A 15,211-nucleotide genomic window follows, 5' to 3' on the forward strand; every position below is an offset into this window, starting at 1 on the left:
TATCTCGTGCACATTCTTGAGTAATAGTTGTAAGTTTTCTTCATCACCAGAAAATGATAATAAGAAAGAAATAACATTTTGAATTGTGTAGGAGTTCTGTTGATGGCGACCAGAAAATGATAATAAGAAAGAAATAACATTTTGAATTGTGTAGGAGTTCTGTTGATGGCATACATATCTATGGGCTGTGAAAGAATAAAACTGTGAGTGAAAGAGCAACAACAAAATTAATTAGGATGCATGAATATTTGCCTCTTTTCCAGAGTATTTAAAAAATTTCATGCACAATTGATCTGACTTTAATTTCTATATCTTCAATTCATGTCATGATGGATAAATTAGAGGACCAAATTATGAAGAGTATCTAGCTTAGTCATATATGAAATAACATTGACTTTTTTACACTTTAGGTCTCACGACTATAATGGCACTATCAAAATTGATCCACGATTTTCAAACCTTACAATTTTAGTTTACAACTATTACTTTTTTGGCAAAAATGACCCTTCCGGTCACTTTTTCGTCAAAATTTCACCGGAATAAAATTTTTTCATTTTTAAGAGAGTTAAATTTGACATTTCGCTTAATAAGCTTGCAAAACCTACCGCTCCTCTGCGATTACCCCCGAACAACAAACAGAATAAAATCTACTAGAACCAATAGATTTTATTTTGTTTGTTGTTCGTGGGTAATCATAGAGGAGCAGTATGTCTTGCAAGCTTATTAAACGAAATATCAAATTTAGCCCTCTTAAAAATGAAAAAATTTTACTCAGGTGGAATTTTGACTGAAAAATGGCCGGAAAGACCATTTTTACAAAAAAAAAAACAATAGTCGTGGACTAAAATTGCAAAATTTGAAAGTTACGGATCAATTGTGATAGTGCCACTATAGTCGTGGGACCAAAAGTGCAAAAAACTCAAATAACATTCCATTGAATAAGTATATTTAATGATTTGGTTAGTTTGAAATAAAATTATACTATTCTCTTTATAAACAAAATAGCCATTCCCAAATCCTAATACCTCCGCGTAATGTTTGATTCGTGAAATGCATTGGGAATGAAATTCTATGGAATAAATCTATTTCGCTATTTGGTTCAATTTTTCCAATAACAAATAGAATTTCACGGAATGGGTTATTCCCTTTACAAAGATAATAGTCATTTTCTTTATAAACTTACGTACCTTGAGCTTTGAACTTACGCGCCTTAAACTTTAAACATATGCATCTTAAGTTATGACCTTACATAAAATGACTATAATGCCACGTCGTTCTTTTAATTGTTATTCATTCTGGGCTGTTGATTTTGACAAGATCAAGGGGTTGTGATTAATCTGCACGTTTCACATGGGAGAAGCTTCGCACCTGATCCCTTGTATATTACTATGTTGATTTTTTCCTCCAAATTTTGTGTATGTATATATGCATGTGTGTCTATGTGTAGTATATTATTTTGTTCTTTCGTTTCAAAACAAAAATAATATTCATTTTCTATTCACTGATCCAACCAAACACAATAATATAATTTATCCTATAATTCCTTGTTCGCCTTGCGAACCAAATAATACAATAATATTCATATTATATTCATTTTTAACTTCATTATTGTTGGAATTATATTAAATTTATTCTTTGAACCAAACACCCATCTCCATATAGTATTTACTATTCCTACCTTATTAGAAATAGAAAAATTTATTAAATATCAATGCAAGCACCATTCATTCATATAATTATTTAGTTTAATCTTGAAGGATCAAATCCTGTCATTTGTAAAGTTTAAGGGCTAAAAGTGGAATCAAAAGACTATTGAACTGCCACAAATAGAATTAAAACTAAACCCGGGGGCTAGACTGCAAATAAATGACTTACATATAAATCCCCAAATCTCTTCTCCGTCTGCTATTCTAGGGTTTGTGCTGATCCAAGCTTGCTCAGAGGATTCGCCGCCGCAGCTACGTGCTCAGAAGCCCCCAACAGCCACCATGGGTCGTATGCACAGTCGAGGGTCAGCTCTCTATTCTATTCTCTATACATGAAAATGTGTGTATATGCATTTGTGTAACAATGTATCGTTTTTTTCCTTCTTAATGTGAATATTTTGGCTGCACAGTAAGGGTATTTCTTCTTCAGCAATTCCATACAAGAGGACTCCACCCAGTTGGTTGAAGATCTCTTCCCAGGATGTAAGAATTTTGCTTTTTTTTTTTTTTTTTTTTTTTTTTTTTTTTTTTTGGAATATTTATAATTGATTTGTTTCAGTGTAGAATGTGAGAACATAGTCGCATAGAAATGAGTATATAAGTGTTTCTTTAGAGTAAAGTTGTAACCTTTTCATAGATGCGGGGATAAAGAATTGTGCATTAGGCTTTATATCTGGAATAGGGAAGGACTTGTACTGTACATTTTATATGAGCTTGGGAATTCAATATTTTGAGGTTATATTCATAGACCTGTGAACTGGGCTACATGTATTCAATCCCAAAGCAATGATTTTTATGCATATGGGTAACAAATTAGCCTGATTTGTAGGACAATAACACCATTTGGAATATTTTCTGTTTTGCTATTTGTATCTATTCTTAGTGTGCTTTAATGCTCTCTCTTTGCTTTTTGGGAAGGCTTTGCTTTTTGCTCTAATTGTTTGGGTGCACTGCAATTAGTTACGTTTACCTTGCTGTAATTTTAGTTTTATTTGTTTGGCACTTAGTGTTACACACTTTTGGCTAGTGAAGTCTATATATAGTCTATGGAGTTGCAAGAAATAGCTTTCTGATAATGTCCAAATTTTCAGGTTGATGACAATATCTGCAAATTTGCAAAGAAGGGTCTTACACCTTCCCAAATTGGTGTTATTCTTCGTGATTCTCATGGAATTGCTCAGGTTAAGAGTGTGACTGGTAGTAAAATCTTGCGGATTCTCAAGGCCCATGGTGCGTGTTTTTCTATCTTGAGATCATTGTATAGAAATGAAATGTCTATGGACTAAGTATATCGTGATGAATCTAATGCTAGGACTGGCTCCTGAGATTCCTGAGGACCTTTACCACCTCATCAAGAAAGCTGTTGCAATCCGGAAGCATCTGGAGAGGAACAGGAAGGATAAGGATTCTAAGTTCAGATTGATTCTTGTTGAGAGCAGAATACACAGACTTGCCCGCTACTATAAGAAGACAAAGAAGCTTCCACCTGTCTGGAAGTAGTAAGTTCATTTTCTCGTTTCTACGGAACTCTGAAGTGATCTATCTTTCTTAATGCTCTTTATTTGTTCTGTCCATTTTTAAAGCATCCAATTCTCATTCCATTGCTCTTTTTATTGCTTTGCAGCGAATCCACCACCGCCAGCACTCTTGTTGCCTGAGAAGAATTTTGCATTTGGATGTTATTTTTAATCTTATGAAAATGTCTGGATTTGATTCAAGAATGTAGCTTGTTCTGTACTTTGTTAAATGTTTTGTCAAAGACCTATTGCACCATTTTGGCCTTCCAGTCTTGAGTTCTTTTCATCTTAAATGTCTTTTGTAAGTTCTTTCACTTCAGCATTATCACTTGACAACAACTGTTGCCATGTTGGACCAAATTCTTGAAACTAAAACCTTCCAATTACTTAAAGTCTTCCATGCAACAGTGCAATATTGACAGTTAACAGCACATAATCTGTTCACAACCTTACCTAGTACCAATTTTCTGTTCCTTAAAGTATGCTACAAGAATATGCATTTTGTAACTTTATGCAAGCAGTAATTGTCCTAAAAATAGTTTTCATCAGACTCTTAGCTCCTTCTCCCTAAGGAAAGTTCTTCAAAGATATCAACTTAATCTCCTAACATATACATCATCTTCGAGTATTGATATGTAGAGTCGAATAATACATAGGAGAAGAGAAACTGTAAGCAGTAATTTATCACATTGATGAAAGCATCTTCCAAGGATAGAGAGCAAACCATGAGGGAATACATGAGTGATAGATGGATGGACAATAATGTGCTACTTTATTTGAAATTTATGAGGATGATGATTTATGTCCAATAAGCAATTCTGCTATTAGTAAAGAATTCTACAATGATAAAAGGATTACATTCCAAGGAGGACCAAAAATGGGTACGAATTCGATTTGATACAGACCATAACGTATTCCCAGCAAGCAAAACAATATGTATCCATCCAGTGTATTGTCCACAAACTTTCACTTTCTTCATCATGGGATCAGACAAGCTCGGTCCTTTTACAGCATCGTTCACAATTCAGATATACTAAGCAAGATAAAAGGAGGGGTAACGAGGATAGGTCAAAAACAATCATAAGAATCAAAGGAGACGAGAATCGAATGGTCCTACCCAGAGTTGGAAAGAAGAATGTTATCACTGGGCACTCTTCTTTCCATCGCCATAGTAATTGAGGTACCAATGTACAAACTTTTTCAACCCCGTCTGAAGATCAGTCGTCGGTTTATACCCAAGCTCCCTCTGCGCCAAGCTGATATTCGCGTGTGTAAACTGCACATCTCCATTCCTTGGCAACTTCATTATTTGCCTCTTCGCCTTCACCTTTAACAATCTCTCCAAAATGCTTACGAGATCCAAAACAGGCACGGGCGATGTGTTCCCAAGATTGAACACTCGCAATTGAGCAGGACCCCTCTTCTTCCCACCACTACCCGTACTCTTCTCTGCAGTATCCAAAGCTGCCAAACAACCCTTCACTATATCGTCAATGTAGGTGAAATCCCGGGCTACAGTGCCATGATTAGGAGCCTCGAATATGGGAATCGACTTCCCTTTCAGGATATCCTTGGTGAAAAAGAAGTAAGCCATGTCTGGCCTCCCCCACGGTCCATAAACTGTGAAAAACCGCAATCCAGTCAAGGAGAGCCCATAGATATGATTATATGTATGGGCGATTTCCTCGCCAGCCTTCTTGGTTGCAGCATAAAGACTTGCAGGCTGGTCTGTTCTATCCATTTCTGAAAAGGGAACTTTGGAATTCAATCCATAAACGGAACTCGAAGATGCCCACACGATTGAGGGCTGAGGATTAGCACTCTTGCAGACCTCAAGAAGACTAACAAGCCCAGCAATATTGCTATGCACATATGAGCCTGGATTCTGCATTGCATATCTCACACCGGCCTGTGCGGCCAAATGCATAACGTGGCTAAACTGAATAATCTCGAAAAGCTTCTTCAAGAGGGCGACATCGTTGATGTCCCCTTCTACAATGAATATCCCCGCGCGCTCTAGGAGTTCTTGGCGGGCGCGTTTCAATGAGGGATCGTAGTAATCGTTGAAACAATCGAGCCCCACGACGCCGTCTCCGCGGCGTTTCAGAGCAGCCGAGACGTGGGTTCCGACGAAGCCGGCGGCGCCGGTGACCAAAACAGTGAAACCATTTCTTGATCTGACCTTGGCGGAGGCCCTAATCCTCTTCTCCCAAGCTGCGCCGCCGTAGGAGCTGGTCCTGAGAGACCGCCGGAAGAGATCTGATGTGGCAGGCGGGGAAGAAGACGATGATCTGAAGAACAGCAAGTAGATCACGCCCAAGAACACGACGGACCACAAGGTGAGCCTGGAAAGGGAAGAATGAAGCCTGAGTCTATTATAAGGAGGCTTCTCCATCTTGAACTTCCCCGGGGATGTCGGAATATCGTCAATGTGCTTCATCTGGGACATTCTTCCTGGAGTTCTTGCAGATTTGAGTCTGGGTTTCCCTCTTCCAGAATCCAATCTGAAAACTTGCCCAGATTTTCTTGAAACTTGGCTAGGGTTATTATGCGCGAAAGGCACAATCTTTTGGTTCCTATTTTCAAGAAACAGATTCTAGTCGGTGGTGGCAATTGGCAAATGAAGAAAAGATGAAAACTGGGTGCGTCAATTTTGGGAATCTTTATGGTTTCTTGGAGGAAACGGTTGTTGGTGGTGGAGGGTATTCCTTCTTCTTCCTTTCTCCCTTTGGTTCTACAGAAGAAAGATTGACAATTGATTAAGGGATGAACGATTAGAGAGAGAAGGAAAGAGAGAGATTTGGGGGGTGGACTAATGGTCTAATGTGTGGTGAAGGAGAAGAAAGAGGTCTTGAAATTCAAAGATTTTTAAACAATGAAGAAGGAATAATGGTGGACTAATGGCGGATCAAGAATCAGTTAGCATCAAACAAAACTGCCATTTTCATTTTCCTTGCATCTTATCTCTGCACAAATTAAGCTTGATCCAAGGGCTACTTAATGTTTGCCCAAATTTTGGAGTTAGTTTAGCAGCAAACCAAATTAATTTATGGTATTTAATGATGACAGACGGAAATTGTATAAATATTCAATAATTATATCCCTGTAGTCGAGGTCAACTCCAGCTTTAATTCACATTTTTGTTGTTTGTTCCAAAAAGACTGAATCTCTAAACCCAAAAGTATCCTATGGTTGTTGGTGAAATTCGATCCCGAATCATTATTCCCAAATTTCACATTTGTGATCATTTGAGCTGTTGAGTAGCTTGAATTTACATTTTTGTATAACTGTAATCTCATACATTGTACCATTAGGTGTTGGTCTTTCCAATTTCCACTATTATAATTTCTCGTTCAATCATTGACCAATGCTCGGGTAGTCTATAATGGACCTGTGGCCAATGTTCGAGTATGGATCAAACAAATTTTATCAGTTAGTTTTTAGTGACGGACTAAATCTAACTAAACAATGCTCAAGTGTAGACCAAAGACTTCAATTGCTTCTCCAATTAATTCCTAGTGACGGACTAAACCTAACTAAGCAGTGCTAGAGTATGGACCAAAGACTTATGCCACTTTTCCAATTGGTTCCTAGTGACGAGCTAAACCTAATTAAACAATGCTCCAATAGTCGAGGCTAAAGACTTAGATCACTTCTTCAGTTAGTTTCTAGTGACAGGCTAAACTTAAATAGATCATCTTCGCGCACTATATTTTATCACCGGGTTGATGTGAACCCCAAACCCAAAAATAGGAAAAAGCAATAGTCGAGAAACTATTCCACTAAAGGTCCGTTTGGAAACCCGAAAAATCATTTTCTGGCTTTCCAGTGCTAGAAGTCAACGGAAAATTAGAAATCATTTTCCGGGTCAAAGAAAAATAATGTTGTTTTGGGGAAAAATGACTTCCGCTAAAATTTGACGAAAGTCATTTTCTGGACCGCGAACCTGCGCAAAAACTATTTGCTTCACCGGTTATGTACTCTCTGATTTTTGGCCAGAAAAAAACTTCTCTCTAGTTTTCATCGTTTTTAAATTTATTCTTTTAATATGTAATAGTATTTGATTTTTAAAAAATATAATATTATTATAAATATTTTTATATTTTAAATAAAATAATTAATTATATAAAATGTTTCATTATACCATTCTACCTCATTTTTCAGAAAACGCTGTACACGAGACAGTAAAATGTTTTCTGAAAAATGACTCATTTTTCAAAAATCATTTTCCTGTTTTCTTACCCGACCCTAAGATTAACTTTCCATTCAATCAGTATAATACAAGAACCATAACTCCAAATAGAATATTGAGATTCAAAATGGTCTTTGTTCAGACCAGTTTTTAACAGATCTGGGAACATGAATAAAGAACACAATACACATTCTTGATGTTTAACGTGTTTATATTTGCAAATGAAAACCAGTTCAACCTTAACTAAGAGGAACATGGTAGTTGGGAGTAGCTCTTTCAACTAACACAGATCTCTACCTTCCAAAATGGATGTAAAGGAAACCTTTTTAATGCTTAGAAAACCTCTGAAGAACCTCAAAATAATCTGGGAAAGTCTTGCGAGTACAGCCAGGATCTTTAATGGTGACTGGTACCTCGGCACAAGCAGCAAGAGAAAACGCCATGGCCATTCTGTGATCGTCGTATGTGTCGATTTCCGTCACGTTTAGTTTCTCGGGTGGAGTGATTATACAGTAGTCTGGCCCTTCCTCGACCGTCGCTCCCAGCTGGATTCCAACCAAATTGAACACGTAAGGAACAACGCATAAAAGGAAGAAGGGATCGAGCGTTGGAAGTCTACCTTTCTAAGTTCTGTGCATATAGCAATCATCCGTTCGGTTTCCTTAACTCTCCAGCTAGCAACTATGAATGGCGAAAGAAACGAGATTATGAACTTCTCGAATCGGGCAAACAAATATATATAATGTACTAAGTGTTGAGCATATAACCATTAATGTGCAATCCAATTATCAGCTTAGGCTTTTAGTTGAGATGGAGCACATGCTTCAATTTGGTATCAGAGCCAGACCAAAAGTCATGGTTGCGACTACACTTTTAATGTAAACATACCGTCTCTTATGGCTGTCGGGCCATCAGCAAATAGCGCAACTACAGCAAGAGTCATGGCAACATCGGGCATTTTATTCATGTTCACGTCAATGGCACGTAAGTGTTTCCTTCCCGAAGGTGCCCGTGGTGGTCCTTTCACGGTAACACTGTTCTCTGTCCACAAAACTTCGGCTCCCATCTTCTCGAGAACCTCAGCAAACTTAACATCCCCCTTAATAAGAAGATGATTCAGTTCTTCAATTCTCTCAAGAATAGAAAGAGAACAAAGCATAACGTACATAAATCGTTTCAATATAGCGATCGATACCTGTAAACTGCTCGTTCCACAACCTTCAACGGTGATGGTACCCCCAGTAACAGCTGCACCGGCTAAGAAATAACTAGCACTTGAAGCATCACCTTCCACGAAAGCATTACCAGGAGACCTGATGAAAAATTTCGAATTATCATAAAGTTCGAATTTGAAAAATGAAGCTGTAAGTATCAGCAGTAACGCAAAACTTACTTGTATTTCTGACCTCCCCGGATCAAGAACCTGTCCCAGCTATCACTACGCTCTACACTGACCCCAAACCGTTCCATCAACTTAATAGTCATTTCAACGTAAGGAACAGAAATTAGTTTATCAACGATTTCAATTTCCACATCTCCTAAAGCTAGGGGAGCGGCCATAAGCAAAGCAGTCAAATATTGGCTGCTAACTGATCCCGAGAGTTTCACCTGTTAACAAAGGCCATAAGATTAGTCGGCATTAGACAACTTACAAGTTCTGGGCTACAATTATATTGGCAGATTATGCAGTCACGTTCCTTCAGATTGTTTATATAGACAAAAATTATATCATAATGGACCGACCATAAGTCTCACCTTCCCTCCAGGAAGGCCACCCTTTCCAATTACACGAACTGGGGGACAGTTTGTCCCAAGGAAACAATCAACGTCTGCTCCAAGCTGCTTTAGACCTTCAACAAGATCACCAATTGGTCTCTCTCTCATCCTCGGAACTCCATCAAGTACGTATCTAATGACAATAAGTAGAACAAAAGAATTAGCGATCATTATAAACTAAATTGCTTCAATCAAGATCAAGAATATACGAGAGGAAGAACGTTTAAAAACCTTGCATTTCCACCGGCAGCAACAACTGCAGCAGTCAATGGTCGCATTGCTGTTCCAGCATTTCCCAGGAAAAGTTGAATTTCGTCCGTGGATTGCTTACTGGCAGGGAAGAGACCACCCGAACCTTCTACAGTTGCTCGCTGGATTGCGTTATCTTCTTCAACACGAAGACCAAGCGTTCTCAATGCACCGAGCATATAATTAATATCATCACTGCTTAGTAAATTGTCTACCACAGTTGTTCCCTGAGTTCAATATGCAGAAACATGTCTAATCAAACAAACTGTGTACTCCTAGGAAAAACAGTCATTTATGATCCTATGATGTTTACAGTGTGTAATTCAAAAATCCCTTTGTGATTGCTCAAACTACTATTATAAAGCTGAAACCTTTAAACTAATACAACCCAATCGAAACCTCAGAATCCTCCTAAACAAGGCATCATATATAGTTTAGTTCAAAAATTATGCGTGCATATATGATATATCAACTGTATATATAGGATGAGAGAGAGAGAGAGGGAGAAGGAGAGAACCAGGAGGTATACCTGAGAAAGAGCAGCAAGGAGGAGAATGCGATTGGAGAGGGATTTAGAGCCGGGCAACTTGACGGTGCCGGAGATCTCTTTGATGGGCTGCAGCACAATCTCCTCCGGCGCCTTCGATGGCTTTTCGGCGGTGACCACCGATGCCCGGACCTGTAACGGCGACCGGGTGGCAATAAAAATCGAATCTTTATTACTCTTCAAGAACTTAACAGAAACAGGTGAATTCTTCAGGCTGCTTGACCCCAACAAAAGGGAATGCGAAGACAGAGGGGTTTGAGGTTTAGACAGATTTCTGGGATTCAAACGCTGACCCTGCATCATGCTGTTCATTTGCGCCATATCCTCTCACTACCCAGAGCTCAAGAACTTGTATTAATACAATCCCAGTCGTCGTCACGATCAATTTTCTCAAATCTCAACAACCCACTTTCTGGTTGGGCTCGTCCCAATCTCACTAACCTCTTGAATTAAAGTTGAATATAATAAGTCATATTTGTAACAGGAGTTTGAGCAGGTGGACTCGTTTGTTCTCTACCAACAAGAAAGTAGGTAAGGATTAAGGATATCTTTGCAAACATAATTACTAATTTCAATAAAAATAATCAAGATTTTGATACTAATAAAGAAATTTAGCCTACCATTCTTTGTATCATGATCAGACACATGTTCATATCCACCAACCCCCAGAGGTTGGTGGGCAGGGTAGGGCTGACTGGTCATTTTGGTAGCTATCCCTTGCTTCCAAAGATCTGTTTCTGCCATATCCTTGGCTGGATGTGAATTCTATGAATATGTTTTGGGTCATAGGCCCATTGCCTACAGTGCAGTTTTGGGTCGCAAGAAAAATTCGTACTTACTATCTAAAAATGTGTGTTAAAAAACACTTGCATTATACTTTATATTATAGTCTTAATGAGATTTGTTACGGTCACAAAAAGATGGTAATATAAATTTGTTTATATTTACCATGAAATAAATTATCGTACTAATTTTTAAAATATATATGTCAAGAATCATTGTTAGTGAATTCAAATTATCACATTTACATTCAGTCATATTCATACTTCCAAAAAACATATTTCATAGCAAAATAAAAACTTCCATCCCATTCATAAAGCAAACACATGAAATTTGCAGACACCAAGAACAAGGCCAAAAGAATTGCTTTGCAAAAAGATCAGATTTTTCTCATATGAAATAATAAACAAGGAATGCTGGTATCAAATCCGTTGTAGTCTAGTTGGTTAGGATACTTGGCTCTCACCTGAGAGACCCGGGTTCAATTCCCGGCAACGGAATTCTTTTATGCCTCAACTGTTGCTCCCATCCCACCTGGAATTACAACACTAATGAAATCTTCACTGCAATTGGTGAGAAATGGAGTTGAAAGTTCCTACCTTTCTAAGCTCTCTGCATATTCCAATCATCCTTTCGCTTTCCTTAACTCTCCACCTACCAACTCTATGAACACCTAAAGAAACAATATTTATTTACTTTTCCGTAATCATGTAAAAAAACATATTTTATTTTACACTATTGATTTACTTTTCTCGTAATCATGTAAAAAGCACATATTTTATTTTAAGTGAAGTTTATACTTTTCTCGTAATCATGTAAAAAGCACATATTTTATTTTAAGTGAAGTTTATACTGTGATCCTATTCGACAATAAAGATTATAAAAAAAAAATATGTTGTAAGTGTCTTGTAGGATGGTCGCCTTCTTCCTCAATTGAAGAAGGCAACGTTGGTTGCCTCTTCGACGGAGGAAGAAGGCGACCGGCGACTGGACGTTGGTTGCCTTCTACGACGGAGGAAGAAAGTAATTAGGGTCCGTTTCCAACGACCGATTTAACTCTATAAAGTTTAATTATTGGTTGACCGGCTATTGTATTTGAATGAATCAAAATGATAAATTTATATATTTAATTGAACTTTTTAAAAGTTTACATTGAGAGATTAATTGCACTTTTATATAATGTTTAGGAGTATATTTGACCATTTCCCTTATTGTTATTGTGTACGTACTATAAAATTATAGAATACAATAGCTGGGAATCTGGGATTACAAAAAGGTAAGTGGGAAAATGAAATAGGCAACCACGTATACCTTAAAGGCCAAATAAAGAAAAGCATGTCATAATTGGGAGCCAAAAGGCACTCCACTTTCTGGGATCCAAGAATCTCCCTGGATAAAATTGCTGACACAAAACGGACTAGCTTCGTCCGGCTGCCTCAACAAATGAAATCCCGGCCAATTCACCCTGTTCTGCGTCGAAGCTCCGGCGCCGGTGTTCATATACTCCCCATAATACAGCGTTGACAGTGCAAAATCTCCGCTCCACTCCATCCAACCTTTCGGATCAATCAACCCATCCAGGTCAGTCTTTATGAACACCGTCCGCGAATACTTCCTCCACGGCCGCCCCAAGAAACTCTTGACCCCGCCGCCGCCGCGCAACTCCGGCGTCGGAATCACCCGCGAGTTTAAAATCGAAATCCCTGTGTTCTCGTTCGGGTCGTCTCTTCCCTGCGCCGTTATCAGGTTGGATTGGTGGTCCATCGGTTTCTTCACGAAAATGTCGCAGTTTTGCAGCACCGCCGCCGCGTTCCCGAAGATGAAGTCGATCGTGCCGTAGATGTGGCAGTCACGGTAGAATTGTCTCAGGGAATGTACATAAAGAGTGTCTTGGTAGCCCTTCATGCTGCATCTGTAGAACACGGCGTGGTCTGACGCCACCGCCACCGCCACCGCCTGGTGTTTCTCCGGCCCCGCCGTGTTCTCAAATGTCACGTCTCTCGCCCAAAACCCGTCACCCGATACACCTATAAATATAAGATGTAGAAATATATATGAGTTAATACCATCTAAGGTCCTCTGAGTATAGTGGTTTTGCCACGTTTAGTTCTAAAATTTGTAGTCCTTCGATTTTCAAATTTAACCATTCGCGGTCTAAGTTAACCACTCATGGTCCTTCAACTATTAAATTTTAACCAACCATGGTATTTTCAAAAGGACTACGGCTGGTTAAATTTCGAAAGTTGAAGGACCATGGGTGGTTAACTCGGACCACGAATGGTTAAATTTGAAAGTCGAATGACTACGGATGATCAATTTGAAAGTTTAGGACTAAACGTGACAAGACCACTATATTCGAAGGGACTTCATGTGGCATTAACTCATATATATATATATATATATATATATATATATATATATATATACTTAGTTTAAAATACTATGCAAAATTAAAATTAAAGTCGTAAGATTTTGGATTGTTCAAGATTTCATACGAAAGGTGGCGGAGCCAAAGGTGGTGGAACCGTCTTGGACGTTACGGTTGCCGGTGATGATAGTCCTATCCATTCCATCGCCGACGAGCATTACGTTCTTGATTCCCCGTTCAATTTCAACTCTCTCATTGTAAACTCCGGCTTTCACGTACACCACAACCCTTCCTTCGCCGCCGTTACCCATTCTGGAAAGTGCCGAAACCGCCTCGTTTATGGACTTGTAATTGCCGGAGCCGTCTTGGGCGACGACGATGTTGGCCTTCGAGGATGCTGAGCTCCATGAATCTAACAGCCCCCCGCCGTCGCTAGAACTTGGCTTCTTATGCACCACTGTCGTTCAAAGTCCGTCAATTATTTCATTAATCTAATGTATATTCTCAGATAGTGATTACTAAATACTAAATAGCTTACCTTTTCTAGTAGTCTTTACATTTCTTTTCTGGGAAAATCTAGCCAAGGCTTGTTTAAGAGACAAGGTTAAGTTTTGAGAGGCATGGCGGCCGTGTGAAACCAATCCCTTCTCGTTCAACCCATCCAAACAACTGCGGTGGCTGGACATGGCGGCGCTCAGCCAAGTGACGGCGTCGTCGTGATCGTATTTTTCAATGTCTAGTCGCGCTAGCCTTTCCTCGGCATCTGCATAGAGCGTGGCGCAGTCACTCACGGCGGCCGCCGCAGCATTATTACCGGATTCGCGGCTTGGTTCGTGAAGCTCATGCAAACTCTGAGACCATTCTAGGGCACGTAAAACGTTTGACCGAGCCGTTCTTATGGCTAAGAGGTCCTGATTGCTTGCAGTCAAAGCATTGCGTGTGTCAATGGCGGCTAACAGCAGCGAGAGGTTGAAGACGAGGAGGAAAGTGGCGGAGGAGTTGGACATTTTTGGTGATGAATATTGTTGTGACCACGGCAGAACAATGGGGGTTGATATGATGAACGTATATATATAGCGGTTTAATTATGGGGATGCTTACACATACACTCTTGTGATAGCCATGTGGCAATATTTTGTGTGTCTATATGTAAGATATGCCCAAGCACCGATTCTCTTGCACCTTATTGTCTTCACTAGCTTCACTATTTTAGCATACTTTACAAGGTTTATTTAGAAATTTATGGCATTAAATAGGGTGAAAAATCTGTCAATGACCTTAATCTATGACACCAAGTTGCACTCTGAGAGGTTTACGTGGTTCAAATCTGTGCAACATTGACTCTTGACTGTTAGTAGTATATATTAAGCTCAACTTCATTTCTCTATTTCATTTGGCCAATATGCATCTGAACCCCATAAGTCGAATTCAACTTCACTTCATCTTCCCCTCCCCTCCCTATTTGGCCATGAAGTTATACCTGGCACTTCACGATTTTACTAGTCTCTGCCTAACAAATAGAATAAATATATATTCACTTTCACCTAGTCTATTTCTTCTATTTGGTTGTAAAGCTACTAATATGCAACATTGCAATTTGTCGCATATTTGGTAGTTTAAAAATGAATAAAGATAGTTACCATGTAAATGTTACACATTTGCTTGCATGCACTCAACAAGCACGAAAAAAATGATGTATTTCCATTTTCCACCACTCCTCTTTATCTTCCTTTTTTTTTTTTTTATTTATTTATTTAATATATATTATTAAAAATAATATGAAAATACATAGATGCCTTAAGAAAATATACACCGTAATTAACAAATAAGATGGCCGCTGGGTGGCGACATGTGGCAACGGAGGATGTTGATATGGCACGAAGATGAGAAGCCACGTGGATTATTCATTTATGGGTTGGGGTTGGAGATAGATAATTGCTGAGAGCAGCCAGCTAGCTAGGTAGATGCATGCACCCACACACACTATATATATATACAGAGAGAGAGAGAAATATGCATTACACTATTACAAACGTTGTCGTCTTATGTAGTAAGGGATAAAGATGTAGTAGCATA

The 15,211-nt window shown here is 38.8% G+C and overlaps 4 protein-coding genes, 1 long non-coding RNA gene and 1 other non-coding gene across 7 annotated transcripts; 3 read left to right on the top strand and 3 right to left on the bottom strand.

Moving 5' to 3' along the window:
* The first annotated feature begins 1,893 nt into the window (after positions 1-1,893).
* LOC109155585 (40S ribosomal protein S13) lies at positions 1,894-3,559 on the top strand. Its single transcript, XM_019303193.1, has 5 exons — positions 1,894-2,011; positions 2,117-2,189; positions 2,798-2,936; positions 3,019-3,205; positions 3,331-3,559. The coding sequence occupies exons 1-5, from the start codon at positions 1,989-1,991 to the stop codon at positions 3,362-3,364; spliced, it is 456 nt and encodes a 151-aa protein (XP_019158738.1). The 5' UTR covers positions 1,894-1,988; the 3' UTR covers positions 3,365-3,559.
* A 411-nt stretch (positions 3,560-3,970) lies between these two features.
* On the bottom strand, positions 3,971-6,295 carry LOC109156176 (UDP-glucuronate 4-epimerase 3-like). Of its 2 annotated transcripts, none has more exons than XM_019304045.1 (2): positions 5,717-6,295; positions 3,971-5,673 (listed from the first exon to the last, which is right to left on the bottom strand). In XM_019304045.1, the coding sequence occupies exon 2, from the start codon at positions 5,670-5,672 to the stop codon at positions 4,365-4,367; it is 1,308 nt and encodes a 435-aa protein (XP_019159590.1). In that variant the 5' UTR covers position 5,673; positions 5,717-6,295; the 3' UTR covers positions 3,971-4,364. The 2 variants fall into 2 exon arrangements, with proteins under 2 accessions (XP_019159590.1, XP_019159591.1); XM_019304046.1 differs by having other exon boundaries at positions 3,971-4,256; positions 4,341-6,295.
* Positions 6,296-6,969: 674 nt separating this feature from the next.
* Positions 6,970-7,581, top strand: LOC109156131. The gene is made up of 2 exons (XR_002049967.1): positions 6,970-7,011; positions 7,477-7,581. It is a non-coding gene; the product is annotated as an uncharacterized LOC109156131 (long non-coding RNA).
* On the bottom strand, positions 7,500-10,465 carry LOC109156130 (3-phosphoshikimate 1-carboxyvinyltransferase 2). The gene is made up of 8 exons (XM_019303975.1): positions 9,970-10,465; positions 9,423-9,667; positions 9,171-9,324; positions 8,809-9,023; positions 8,611-8,728; positions 8,304-8,514; positions 8,035-8,096; positions 7,500-7,960 (listed from the first exon to the last, which is right to left on the bottom strand). The coding sequence occupies exons 1-8, from the start codon at positions 10,306-10,308 to the stop codon at positions 7,742-7,744; spliced, it is 1,563 nt and encodes a 520-aa protein (XP_019159520.1). The 5' UTR covers positions 10,309-10,465; the 3' UTR covers positions 7,500-7,741.
* A 729-nt stretch (positions 10,466-11,194) lies between these two features.
* On the top strand, positions 11,195-11,267 carry TRNAE-CUC. Its single transcript has one exon. It is a non-coding gene; the product is annotated as a tRNA-Glu (tRNA).
* A 694-nt stretch (positions 11,268-11,961) lies between these two features.
* LOC109155787 (probable pectinesterase/pectinesterase inhibitor 36) lies at positions 11,962-14,161 on the bottom strand. Its single transcript, XM_019303436.1, has 3 exons — positions 13,674-14,161; positions 13,263-13,592; positions 11,962-12,794 (listed from the first exon to the last, which is right to left on the bottom strand). The coding sequence occupies exons 1-3, from the start codon at positions 14,140-14,142 to the stop codon at positions 12,106-12,108; spliced, it is 1,488 nt and encodes a 495-aa protein (XP_019158981.1). The 5' UTR covers positions 14,143-14,161; the 3' UTR covers positions 11,962-12,105.
* Between the last annotated feature and the right edge of the window lie 1,050 nt (positions 14,162-15,211).

Source organism: Ipomoea nil, unplaced genomic scaffold, assembly GCF_001879475.1.
Source record: "Ipomoea nil cultivar Tokyo-kokei standard unplaced genomic scaffold, Asagao_1.1 scaffold2704, whole genome shotgun sequence".
Classification (NCBI taxonomy): Eukaryota; Viridiplantae; Streptophyta; class Magnoliopsida; order Solanales; family Convolvulaceae; genus Ipomoea; species Ipomoea nil.